Source organism: Parasteatoda tepidariorum, chromosome 9 (genome assembly GCF_982258835.1).
Source record: "Parasteatoda tepidariorum strain Cologne lab strain chromosome 9, Ptep-v5.0, whole genome shotgun sequence".
Classification (NCBI taxonomy): domain Eukaryota; kingdom Metazoa; phylum Arthropoda; class Arachnida; order Araneae; family Theridiidae; genus Parasteatoda; species Parasteatoda tepidariorum.
Genome location: NC_141763.1, coordinates 8,927,945 through 8,942,049, shown reverse-complemented (window position 1 = coordinate 8,942,049; position 14,105 = coordinate 8,927,945). Strand labels below are relative to the sequence as shown.

Sequence of the window (14,105 nt, the reverse complement as noted above, 5' to 3'; positions counted from 1 at the left end):
AGCGTTGACAATACTATCGATAATAAATTACTATCTTAAATTATGAGTTAACATAAGAGAAAGCATTCCAAGTTCATTTAATGTCAATCACAGCCGGAAAATGTTGCAAATTTTTTCTGTTAATGATAATAAAAATCCCTAAAGTTCCCTACGTGTAAAATATTTAGTATATTTTGCAACAGTTAACATGAAATTCATATTATTTCATAAAATCGACCAGATTTTTTTCCTATCTGTGTTGGCAATATATTGATCTTCTATTGTATATAATGATGTGTTATTTTTATTTATCCCAGGTTTAAAGGCTTTTGAATGAAGTTTATATTTTCTTGATTCAAAAATTAATAACCTGTTGGGTATATTCTAAGATTTATGAAGACTTTTAAAATACATTTTCATAGAGAAATATTACATTTTATAGAAAATAAATTAAAATCACTGAGTTAAAAATTTCATCAGATATGCAAAGTGTATAATGCAAAATGATTTCACTTTCTGGAAAAAGTTTTGATGCCCTCTAAGTTTTGGAATTAATGTTCATTAAACACATTTCATTGAATATTATCTTTCTAGAAACAAACTACTTCTTAATTAATGCTTAATTAGTTAATTAACTGCTTCTTGGCTTTAATTCATTTCAGAAAATAACTGTACCGAATTATCTTAATATAAAATGACTTTTAAGTTATAGGTTTAAATTGTCTTATTTTTTAATAGCGTTCATTTTTATAATGTGCTGTTCTCCAAAAAGTTTATATAAAGTTGGAATGCTGTTTCTGTTCTTGCCTGGGGGTTATAACAATACCTGTTAATAACTTACTTATTGCTGTAATAAAAACTATACTATTTGCCTTAGAGATTTTTTGTAATAAAATAAAAACAAATTTATTAAATTTTTTATTTTATGTTTTTGTCTAAGTAAAAATAGTATTTCAGAAAAGAAAAATTAAATTATTACGGATCCTTCCCTTCCAGAGATTATGAAACAAATTTATTTTTTACTTCTTGGATTATTCAAATCTTACGTTTCTGAGTAAAGACTGGTTATATATTTTATTTTGACTATTTTCTTATAGTATCAAATCACATTATTATATTAATTCAAGTAAGTTGGGGGGAAAGTTACATTTTCCTTAGCAAATTATCTTATTTTCAAATGGCAATGTTACAAGCAAGTCATTGTTGCTTTCGAAGGTACCATTTATGACAAATGGTAAACAAAAATGTTGCTAACATAAATAACAAGTAGTCAAAAAAAATGCCTCAGCTTGCATGTTGGCCTATTTTTCTTAATAGTTTAATCAAAATTATTTTAACCTTTTACTTGCTTAATTCAGATCCATATATATTAATTTTAGGGTGCATAGCGTTTTTAAAGGTGCTTATTTTCGTTTTTTTAAAGGTCCTTTTTTCATTGGGTGTTTTTAAAAAGTGCTTAATTTTCTTTTTTTTTTTTCAAAATGAGATTTTTCCTTTACCATGTTAATTTTCCCTACGAATTATGCAAAAAGACACAGTTCAGATTGTTCTATTTAACGTTTTCGCACTTAATTCAAACCCAATCAATCTATTTCGCCGTATTGTCAGTCCGTAGCATATGAAAATGTCCTTCGTTTTACATGATTCAAAATTTCATGATTTTTGACAATTGTCAAAAACAATGGCAAAAGGTTTGTTTCCCCCCCCCCTTCGACATGACGGTTTAAACAGGATAAAACCGTCAATTGTCAAAAACTTTCCAACCTTGCCTAATAATGATATCTTTTTAAAGTGCTTAAAAGGTGCTTTTTTTGTTGAATAATTCGACTATGCACCCTGAATTTTAAAAATTTTGTGAACAACATTCTTGTCTTTCGAATGACAGGGTTTGCCACTTCTCAGGGAAAGCCTGGAAAATGCAGGGAATTTAAAAATCATCTAAAATAACAAGGAAAATGCAGAAAATTTTTAGTTTTTCTCTAGAAACTGAGAAAATACAGGGAAATTTGTTTCTTATTTTTGTCTTTTAAAAAGTAGTAACCAACCAAAGAACAATATTTAAGGATGATATTTTAGCTATATTAAACTATTTCATTCACTATAGCATTATTTGTTATAAGTATGTTCAGCTGTTCCTTTCTTTTCTCTTAAGTTTTTTCATCAATTATAACTAGTATAGTTAGCCTCATACAAGAGCACAATGATTGTGTTTTCCCTCTTAATATATAATGTGTACAGAGAAAAAACAGGGATTTATTTTTATCCTGATTTGAGTAACAACTCTGAACTAATAGATTTATGCATTCAGCGAATATATATTTGTTTATATTGAAAATTTATATATATTACGAAGATTTTTATGCATTTTAAATTTCTGTATGATAAGCTGAATATTACCAACAAAAAAAAAAAAACTTCTAAAATTATTTTTTGCATTGATTATATTAAAAGAAGTTCTTGAAATTTTTTTTCTTCTCAATTATGCATATGTTTTGAATTGTTCCGGTGGTTAGCCAAGATTTATACATGAACTTTTGCATGGCTGAAATTCATCATTTTACAGTCCTACCAGAGTTGGCCAAATGAAGAAATCTTGCATCGAATGATGGATTGTTCAACGAATGTCAGGCAGTGTTACATAAACGTCGATACCGCTTAAGTGTTTTCCTTACAAGTAGTTTTCATATTTGATGACTTTTTAAGGAAAAGTTTATGAATTTAATATTAACTGTGTATGAATACTGTTTGTCTTCTAACAAACCAAAGTTCGTATAGAAATGAGCTCACTGTCTGAAAGTTTTTGTGCCCACGATATAGTTTACATTTACTTTTTACACTAAACATATGGGCAATTCAAACTGTAAACAGACGTTGTATTTGCAATCTTTAAAAACAGCTAAAAATATTGAAACAGTTATAACAATTTTTATTTAAAGAAAATTAGTCTTCATGCACTCCAATTTTTAGAAACTTTTATGTATTTAAATTTTTTTTAAAAATAATAATAATAATTTCTAAAAATTGACGTAAGTTTAAATGATATCAAGACTTATTTTCACAAATACAGTCGGACTTCTATTTAACGAACTTCCATTTTGCGATTTTTTTCGAGGGTAAAATAACTTCCCAATTACGAAGTGAATTTTCTATTTAACAAACTTTTCTGTGAGATCCACTTTCCCTATATATTTCAAAACATTTTAATCTTGTTAACGCATTTTGTGGGAGGAAATGACCTTGAATTGTTTTTCGTTGCCCCTTTTAGAAAAAGCAGTAAAATCCCTTTCCCTTTTAGTTTGCATTTCAAACAAAAAAACTCTTGACAAAATTAAGGGATTTTATCAGTAGTAATTAAACTTACGAACGCATGTGGTAATGTATTTATAATAGATGCAGCCATAATTTTTACATAATGTAGCTTTTTTTTTAGTTGAAAATGTATGCAGCATGTTTTGCTCTATTCTTGCTTTCCATGCAGATTTCTTTTATGGTTAAAATTAACAAAATAAATAGTAGATACTAGTTTACAAGATAAAGATGTATCAATTGCTATTTTAATTATGTCTAGTGTTTATGAATTTATAACCTGTTTCCTGTTTAAGTATTTCAAAAGATGACTTAACGAATTTTCCATATATCGAACTTATAATCGGGATTTAGCGACTTCGTTAAATAGAGGTTTCACTGTGTTATTAGAAGTGCTCAAATTTTATCTTTAGCTGGCTAATACGACATTCCTAAATAGTGGAATTGTCCCTAGATGTGTAAAAATTGTAATGGCTATTTAGCATAAATAATTTGATGGCATTAAATTATATATTCCAAAAATAGTTAATCCCTAATAAAGTATCATATGTCTCAGGTTTAGGCTCAAGAAAACTTCGAATGAGCGCAGGCAGGTTCGCTTAAAAGTCTTTTAAATTCAGAACTCCAAACATGCACTCATCTCTAAATATGTATATGATATAAAATAATCTAAAAAAAGGATTCTTATTTTAAAACAAAAGTATTTTATTTTATCAATATTAAAACATTTTAATTTTTCAGTGAAAGTATTTTTTATAAAATTATATATTCCTAATAGGGAGAGGAGAACAAGGAATATGACAAATATTATTCTTTTTTTTTTTGTTAAGCCTTATTTTATTAAATGCTTCCTATTGTAGAATTTATATTCAGTCAGTATATGTGTTATTTCTTTCCTTTTGTGTATACTAATTAAAAGAAATCAAACCAGCAATTGATTTTTAATGTGATATAACGTGAATAAATTCATTATTTTGATGTAACAAGTTCGTACTGGTCTTTTTCTTAAAAAACCAAATAAACACGCTTTTTTTTTGTAACATGCGCACCTGGAAAGTTAGATTTTGACCTTGATAAAAATTTGTCATGGAAAAACATGATTTTCGGTGATAAATACTAAATGTCACACAATTTGTGTTCACATGCAGGACCTGATCCAAAAATTATATTTGTAATTGAAACGAAAAATTAACTAGAATGTTTAGGCCTGATAAATATATGGAATAATTATTTGATTATCCATATTAGATCAATAGAGCATTTTGCTCCTAAAAAGAAACCATCACATTCTTGGAAGAGAAAAAAAAAATCATTTTTCTTAACGTGCATACTGCAAAAGACGTTCTGCTCTAGGGTTGCATTATTTTTTTATGTCGGCTTGGCGAAGACTTTATTCATCAGAGTATCCCCCAGTGACTGCGGGTACCCGAAAAAACGATTTAACCACTAGAGCAGAATATGTGACAAGAATAGTACAATGAGTCCCAATGGCTCATGAGATAGAGCGTTGAGGTGAATCGGGTTCGAATCCCAGCGATGGCTGGTTGATACGAATTCCGCATCCGTCTTGCACCGACCACAGTGCTGACGTGAAATATCCTCAGTAGTAGACGGATCATGGGTTAGATTCCCCTCTAACCGTGGGAGGTTCTCGTGGTCTTCTTCATGTAACGCAAATGCTGGATCTCCACAAAGGCATATTCCTCCCAATACCTGATCCAGGAGTTCCCTTGTCTTCTGGATTGGGTTATAAATTACAAAGCTACGTAGTTGAATATTAGTAGTCGTAAACCCAAAAATTGGGTCGGCTGTTTAACAATGGTTATGAAATAAAAAATAATTGTACAATGCATATAAATATGAAAATTGGCAAACAATGAACATAACATAAATTTTTTTAAAAAATGGAATTTTTCATAACTATTAATAACTTTATGTGGACTGGAGTAAGATTCTTTGTATCTTAGGTACTGAAGCTAACGTAAAAGAGCGAAATCTCCCTATTTTATTTAACAACAGCCGATCCAATTTTTTGGGTTTACGGCTACTAGTGTTCAACTCCGCAGCCTAGTAATTTTGAACCCAATCCAGAAGACAAGGAAATTTCTGGATTAAGTATTGGGAGAAATTTGTCTTCATTTAGGACTTTTTGATGGAACTTACCCGCACTTGTGTTACAGGGAAAGGAAAAACCACGAAAACTTCCGCCAGTTAGGCTGACGGCAAGGGGACTCCAACTCACCGTGGATATTTTACGTCTGCACTGTGGCCGGGAGCGGAATTCGAATCAAACAGCTATCTTTGGTATCGAATCCATTCTCTACAGTGTATGAAAATTAATTACGTTTTTCTTTCACTAAAAATCACTCGCTAAAATTTGTCACTAACTTACACAGGGGGATCAAGATTTACTATACACTCCCCCCCCCGCTACACTCTTGTCACTCTTTAGCAGTGTTCAGCTAGAAAATAATAGGGGCTATGCATACAAAAACAAGCTCTTTGAAACAGACTGAATGGTACTTCAAACAATAATAAGGAAATACAATTTTTTTTAAATAATTTTTATTTAAATTCTGAAAATTTACACCTCAATTATTTGTAGAGAGGCATCAGAACAGTAAACACAATGAAATTTTTACTACCCGATACAAAAAAAATATAATTTCAATCTCATTCAAAGATAAATATGCAAATGAACTTTGTAGGAATGTAACTGTAAATAAATGCAGTCATAATTATTTACATGAAAAAGAAGAAGAAAAAAACAATTCCAACTATTTTAAAACAATTAGATATTGAAAACTAGCCTCTTTTTTTTACAATAGTCACAGATTATTATGTTTTTTAAAATGTACAGATAAAAACACAAGGTAAAAAGTTCCAAAATTTTACAGAAATGAATAAAAACATTACAATTAGCGCAATTAATATTTTCATAACAAACCATTAATAATCAAATAATTAAAAGAAAAAAAACTTCCCCTTTTAAACCAATACATGATATGATAATAGCTCATGAGTTATTCCATATTATACATGAAATTTAAATTACATCATTTTCAAACACATGTACAATTAAACATATTAAATTTGACCAACCATGTATATAAAACACATTTCTAAGTTAATCTTAATCAGGGAGCGCAGCCAGACTTTTCAACAAAAAATAAGCATCTTTTAAATCACCTTCCAAAAAAAAAATTCATAATTAGGATCTGGGCAGTAATAATTTTTTCTCAATCATTTTAAGTTCTTAATTTATAAACATAAAATTCAAAAACTTTACATAATCATGATAAAAAAAAAACTAGTTTTTGATAGATGTCGCAGAGAAAATTGTGCATGCATTTTTTGTAATTTAGTTAGACAATCGACACGGCAAAGAAAAAATCTCTTTTTCAAAAATAGAAAATTACGCACTTTTTAAAAACCCAGAATAAAAAAAAGCACTTTTTAAAAAAGCTACGCACCCTGTTAATGACCAAGCACCAAACTGGCATAAAATTCCCTTATGTTGACCACTCTTTTAAATGAACTATCAAATTGTTGTCAGTTCATCAATTCTGTCAACTTACATAGATTTCATCATATCAGTATTACATAAAATGCTCAATAAAATTCACCTAAAAATTGCCAGTTTAGTTCATGGGAAGGGGGATCTAGTTTTACCGCATCCTAAAAATTTTTTAATCATGAAGGATGCCATTGAAAATCTCAGATATATTTGAAGGAAGAAAAAAAAAATTCATTAATCCTCAATTGAAAAATGGTTACCTACAACTATTGTGCATTGCAATCAACATGAAACACAAATAAGTTTGGTTGCAAACAGTACATAAAATTTGGCATGTTAGAATATCAACCCATAAAATATACATCAAAATACAGAGTAGAAATTCTCGAGACTCTTAAGAAATTGTAAACATACAATAACAAAAAATTATGAAGCATATATACATACACCTAAATGTATGCATTCTTTATCATAACAAAGAATCTTTGATTATACGTTTTACTAGAGTCTAAACGAGGTAACAGTGTTGGAAAATCTGCTCGGCGTGAGCCAGCTTCCCTCTCAAACTAGTTAACAAAAAAAAAATTTCGAGTAAAATAATGTAACCTAATAAAATAAAAAATTTCTCATAAATAAAAATGAAGTTCAGACACTTTAAATTTGGCAATACAGCCAAATCCAGTTTAGCGAAATCCGAAAATTTCAACGTAACGAATATTTTCCGAATGAATCTCCGTAGAAACGACGAATGAAAGAAATACCAATATTACGACACTCGCAATCCGATTCAGCGATGGTGAAAATAAGCGACAATTCTCATTTTCTCTCACGATCAAAACACTGTTCAATTCTTCAAAAGTACACAATGATCTCTGAATTCAAATATTTTTGCATCTTCAAAATAAAAAAAAGTTTCAGATATGAAAGGGACATGTCAAAAAAGACAAATCACTCGGAAGGGACCATCCTGAGACTCCAACCCATTCTTGTTTGAAGAAGTAAAAAATACATGTGGCTTTCCAAAAGAGTGATTTCCACTTCAGTTGTTTGAAAATGTGCAGAATTTGGAGCAGTTTGTAATTACAACTGGTTCTTAAATCATTTGTACAGAAAAAAATTGCAGTTATTACCTAATTTCTGACAGCTAAGTGATATGAAATCCATTGTTCTTTTTAATTTAAATTGCTTTTAAAATATGGATTTGAAATTTATATATGTTGAGTACAAATAGATCAAAACTGTAATTAAATGCAATACTTATTATCTTTTTATGCGAAAAATTCCACACAATAATTTTGGACAAAATAATTTTGGTATAATTGACAAAATAATTTTGGTTAATGTTGAAATTTGTAATATTGGTATAAAGAATTTTCTTTATTAGAAATTGCTTAGGAATTTGCTAAAACAGGATTCGACTGTATAACTAGCAGCAGTGCAGGTATACTGTATCAAAGTAAAGTTAAAATCTTACTACCAGGGGGTCTGTCTAGGTTTTTCTGAGAGGTACCTATTTTGTGAAAATTTAGACATAGGTTGTGAAAAATTTAAAATTATGTTAAAAAATTAACACAAAAATATGGATTTATCGTTTCTTAAGGGATGCAAAAATTAAAATTTTAAGAAAAAGTATTTTGTGTCTACCGTTTTTCCTAAAGTTGAATTTGTGAATGTACCGCTAAACGGTAGTAAATTCTGCCTAGACAAACTCCTGACTACATTGCATACACAAAAATAAACACTGCTAGGAACTATGTCTGATGGGGGAGGGGGGGTTTTTGCCAATTTTAATAGAGAGTGGTGCATCCTACAAATATATTTTTGAGCGTTTTAACAGAAATAAATGTTTTACACATTTCCATCAAGTATGTTAGTTCGAAATAGCAAAGAGACAATTTTGTCCCCAAATATTAATCTCAAAAAAATATAAGCTCTTTCTTTAGTTTAGACTATATTGGTTTCCTCTATGGGTGGTGCTTTCATATTATTGTATTCAGGCTAGAGACAATTCCAGGTTTTCCCTTTTTTACCTGACCCGTGGGAACCCTGGAAAACTCAGTTTTACACAATTACAGCTCAGCACATCAACCACTTGTGCCATTACAAATCGAAAAGATGAAAACAATAAAAAATAGTTGTGGTATTCCAAAAAGTGGCATTCTTTGCAAAAGGTTGGCTAACCCTAGTTTAAAACTTCATTTTATATTATACCATCCATATTAGGGAAAACAATTTCAAAATGCTAACAACAGAATGGGTGTATAAAAGGCTTTTCATAGAATGTCACAATTAAAGTCTAAATATAAAATTTGTTTCCCTTTTATTAAAAAACAATCATTAATAACAGTTCCAGAGTGATCCAAAAATAACAAAGTTTGAAGTTTTGTTACAATAAAAAACCTAATAGTTGATCCAAAAAAGTTGTTAATATTTTTTAATCAAGAGACCTATAAGAAATATATGAAATAAATTTACAAAATTTAAAGTTTGGTAGAAGAAGAGAAAAAAAAATAACTCCTTTGAAAAAATAAAACCCACCCTGCAAAAAATAAAAATATGTATTACTTGGTAATTTGCATATTTTTATCCAATTTTTACATGCATTTTGCGATTTTACATGATTGGCTACCAAGTTTCATCATATTTGATTCAACATTTTTCTAGAATTTCTTTTAAATTTTAGATAAATTTATATAAATACTCTTCAATTTTATTTTATACATAAAAATTGTACGATTAAAACACTTTTTTACTTGTATTGAATTTATTTTTTCTTTGGCTGAACATCTTAGATAATCTCTTATCGTATACATATTTGTCATAACTTGTTATGCTGTGTCGCATAAAAAAAAAGAAAAAGAGAGACTAAGTCGATATCAAATAATAAGAAATCAAAACACAGCAGAATCTCATTAAAGCAAATTTCAATCATGGATATTTTAGTGCAATAATTACATTGAAATAATTATTTCTTTAGAATTTGAATTTACAGATTCCATGTCAGTGTTAGTCATTGTCAGATTCCATAACAAGATCAATGAAAATGCAACTATCATTAAGTGTTTAAAAAGGTTAATAACAAATTTAATTTAAAAAAAAGAATTGCAAATAGAAAAAAAATAAAGAATGCACTTAAAAGCGAAAGAAATATATATACAGTTACAACTAAGTGCAAATAATCATAGACAGCTCTTTCTATAATACAAAAATGACCTAACAGTTTCAGCACAGTAATAAGCCCTACTACAAAAATGCACAGCCAAGCTCTCAACTGTTGATGTTACTGTTTTTGACTCTCATTCTCACAGATTCCACAGTGGCAACATTTCCTAACCCTCAGGAAATGTCTAGTTTAATTGGATAATGTGCATATAAATAAGATATCCATACATTAATAAATTAGATTTTGGACAAAAGATCTCTTTTAGCAGAATAGAAATTTTTCTGTATTTGGATTTAGCACCATTTTTACCACAATCCTGTTTACAACTATTTTGGCCAGAAGGGTGTTTTGAGACATATTCATGTCTGAATCTGACATAGTGATTTATATTTTGTCACATAGACATATCACTCAAATAATCGTGCATTAAATTTCCGAAACATTAACTTTTAGAAAATGTACAAATATAATGGATGTTATTTTAAAGCATATTTGTATAATTGAAAATATTAATAATCAACTTACACAGTTACAATATTGACTTAAATAAAGTTTTGATGTTTAACATTTAATTCGTAACAGTAAAAGCCATTAGAAAATAGTAGCACTTTTCAAAATTTGTAGAAAATACTGGCTGTTATACAAAAGTTAAATTTTATTTATACACAACTGTCATATACAACACTATAAAATGCAAGCTATAAAGTTCTCATAGAATAATGAAACAGACATAAATTTAATTTAAAAAATAAGTAATATATATGTATATAAAATTTGTGCAAGTCGCTTAAAAAAATTCTATACATTAAAGTGGGAAATTGGAACGTATTGAAAAAGCATTTAAAAAATTCGCGGCACCTTCGATATCAAAAACACCATTTATTTTAAAAAATATTATATTCTTGTAAATACATGTTAACAACAATTTTTTGATATGTGGCTAGGGCAAGATACAATACAAAATTGCTATAGAACATAATACATTGAAAATAATGTTATACACATTATTTTGGTCCCATATAACTGATAAATACAGGTATAAATCATACATAAATCCACAATCGTGCAACATTTTTTAATACTTTATGAGTTAAAGGCATCTCACAGTTCACACAACAAGGTTTTTGTCTTAGATGACAGCTAATCCTCAATTCAGTATTTCTAGATATGCGGAAGTTGCCAATCTTCAAAAAGAAATAACACAGTTATTAAAATGCTACAAATCTGTTGACAGGAATGTACAAATGTTTTTCCAAAAAAATAAAACTTGGAGTAGACTTTTCTAATCTTCCATCATACGATTTAAAATAAAAGCAATTTTCATCAGCATACCTTTTTTTTCTTAACTTTCCATTCAATATGATATCTATACATACATAAATAAAATATAAGTACACAACTTTAAAAAATGCAAGTAATAAAAAATTCATATTAGTAGGCATTAGAATGGGACAAACAAAAAATCGAGACATTTTTCAAAAGAAATCTACAATTTTTTTTATTTTTTTAATGATATGCATGTTACTGTGAATGACCAAAATTGGTGGTTGTTGACAATTACATAGTCGCTTTGGTAAATGTCCGAAATATATACTAGGTCTAGTTAAGTGCCATTGCCTTAACTAGACCTTAACACTGCCTTAAGTGGTCCAGTTAAGTGCATACAGGGGTCTGTCTGGTATTTTTTGAAAGGTTACTATTTTGTGAAAATTTAGACATAATTTGTGAAAATAAAAATTTTTATTAAAAACTCAACACAAAAATAGTGTAAAGTACGAAAATATTTTCAAAAATTGTCACTTTAAATAAAAATCCTTTATGAAAGGTAAATTTCTATATATTTTTCCCCATATAAAAAGATAATTTTGCTATTGTAAAATTGTGGGCTTAAAATTGCATCCAATTTTAAAATTCCATAAAAATCATTGTCCATAGTAAAATTTCAACTTGAATTTAATATAAACATGCATTTAAACAGTATTAACACTAAAAGTTAGAACATTTTTCGATTAGGTCATACAATAAAAAGTTTCATGGAAAAAAAAGTGTTTCATAAAAAATAAAGGTCTGTTAGAATAAATTTACAATAGTGTTTAAGATAATGTTCCAATGCTCATAATAATGTTCGAATTTTGACTTTCTGTAAAATTTGCAAAGGAAGATCCTCGTTGTTTCATTTTTAAAAAAAACACAGCTAAAAAAAAAAAAAGCTTTTATATGACCCATTGTGAGCGACCAGTTAGGCTTACCATATTGCAGTATCTTACCAAACATGTTCTACATTTTCGTAAAAGACATCTGGCAAAAAAGCTACTCTTTTGCAACAAGAACGAGGTTTGCATGAGAACTTGCTTTATTAAAAGTATTTTGTGAAACTACCGTTTTCCCTAAAGTTGAATTTGTGAAGGTACCGCTAAACGGTAGTAAATATACCCTGGACAGACCCAAGGTATACATTTGACAGGTATACCGTACACTGATTTTTTTTTTTAAGGTCCAGTGTCCAGCCTTACATTGTTTTTTCAAGTGGTCAAGTTAATCGGTACTCCCAATCAATACTCAGCAGATCTCAAAATATTGAATAAAATATATCATCAACAAATAAATTAATATCAAATCGAATATAACAAATATTTAAGACATTCACCAAACACCCATGTTGACATTTGAGGTAACATGCATATAGCAGACTACATTTAAAAAGGGCGACACAACTCAAAAAAAGTAAGATTTGATCAATTTAAATAGAGGCAAATTTTACTGCAAAAGAATCTTCAACTATTTTTAACTTCAAAATGAATTTGTTTAGAAGTCTGTTTTTTGTATTTTATTTTTCCATAAAACTACTTCAAATAATCTAGTGAATTTATATACCCATAGAGTTATCATGGCAATACATAAAAGATTCCAGTATACTGAAAAGTTTGTTAATAAAATTGGTATGATTATAAAAAGAGGAAGCACTTACTTAACAACTAGAATAAACCGCAATCTTTCAGATTGTTCTTTATGATAACATCAGTAACGGCATCAAAGACAAACTGGATGTTGTTGGTGTCCGTGGCACACGTGAAATGAGTGTAGATTTCTTTCGTGTTTTTCCTTTTGTTTTGATTCTCAAACTTCATCTTGATGTAAGCAGCAGCTTCTTCATAAGTGTTATTTCCTGCACAAAATTTAAAAAAAACATGACATAAAAAATACAGACACACAGGGAATAAGTCAACAAAAAAGATGCGAAAGTCATTAACAAACTAAACATCACCAAAATGATATGCTGATGAATTTATATGTATGATCATGATTTTATTTCAGAAACAGCATATGGTAGTTCTACATTTTTGGAACAACTGTTTTGGATTTAATAGTAAAGAGGAAAATAAAACATTTGTAAATAGAATGTGTTAATTGTGATTTAAAATAATGACTTCCAAATGTCAACTTTAGATAATATACCTGTATATTCTGGGAAACACAAAGTAAGGGGTGACTTGGTTATCTTTTCTTCAAAAAGATCTTTCTTGTTTAAAAATAATATGATGGATGTCTCTTCAAACCATTTATTGTTGCAAATAGAATCAAACAACTTCATGCTCTCTGTCATTCGGTTCTAGAAAAATAAATTCAATTAAGTCTCCAATATTTTTACAACAATTAAAAGTTATAATTAAAGAATTATTTGAAGAAAAAAAATGTGATTGTTTTATTACGATCACTGGTTAACCAATGGTCAAATGCTTTTTCTCTCTGGATTGACTCCGTTAAACGCCACATTTCAAATCATGGGTTGCAAAAACTGTCTTAATGGATGTTTGTCATCAGATTGATTTTCAAATCCTGCCTTACGCACGTGTTTCAAGAAGTCAAAAAATACTTTTCCTTTTTCAGCATTCATATTTATATTGAAATCACCATCAAGCCAGTAATTATATGTTAATAATAATAATTAAAAAAATACTTTAAATTATTATTATGTTCATACATTAAAAATGCCTGCTAGTGAAAATAAAAAGAAAACAGCAGCGGTCACCATAGCAACGCAGGTGCACTGTTTACTATGACTCTTAAACATAATTGAAAAGTGTGAAGACGTCATCAAATCCAAACCAAGACCTACCTTTCAATGGGTAAAACTGTTTC

The 14,105-nt window shown here is 28.8% G+C and overlaps 1 protein-coding gene across 1 annotated transcript in view; it reads right to left on the bottom strand.

Moving 5' to 3' along the window:
* Positions 1-9,095: 9,095 nt before the first annotated feature.
* Positions 9,096-14,105, bottom strand: part of Galphai (G protein alpha i subunit) — a 47,249-nt gene continuing 42,239 nt past the window's right edge. Inside the window, exons 7-9 of the mRNA XM_043049642.3 lie at positions 13,422-13,575; positions 12,934-13,131; positions 9,096-11,331 (exon numbers count right to left, since the gene is read on the bottom strand). Of these exons, the coding sequence (XP_042905576.1) occupies positions 12,941-13,131; positions 13,422-13,575 (345 nt within the window). The 3' untranslated portion in view covers positions 9,096-11,331; positions 12,934-12,940. The remainder of the gene's footprint in view (positions 11,332-12,933; positions 13,132-13,421; positions 13,576-14,105) is intronic.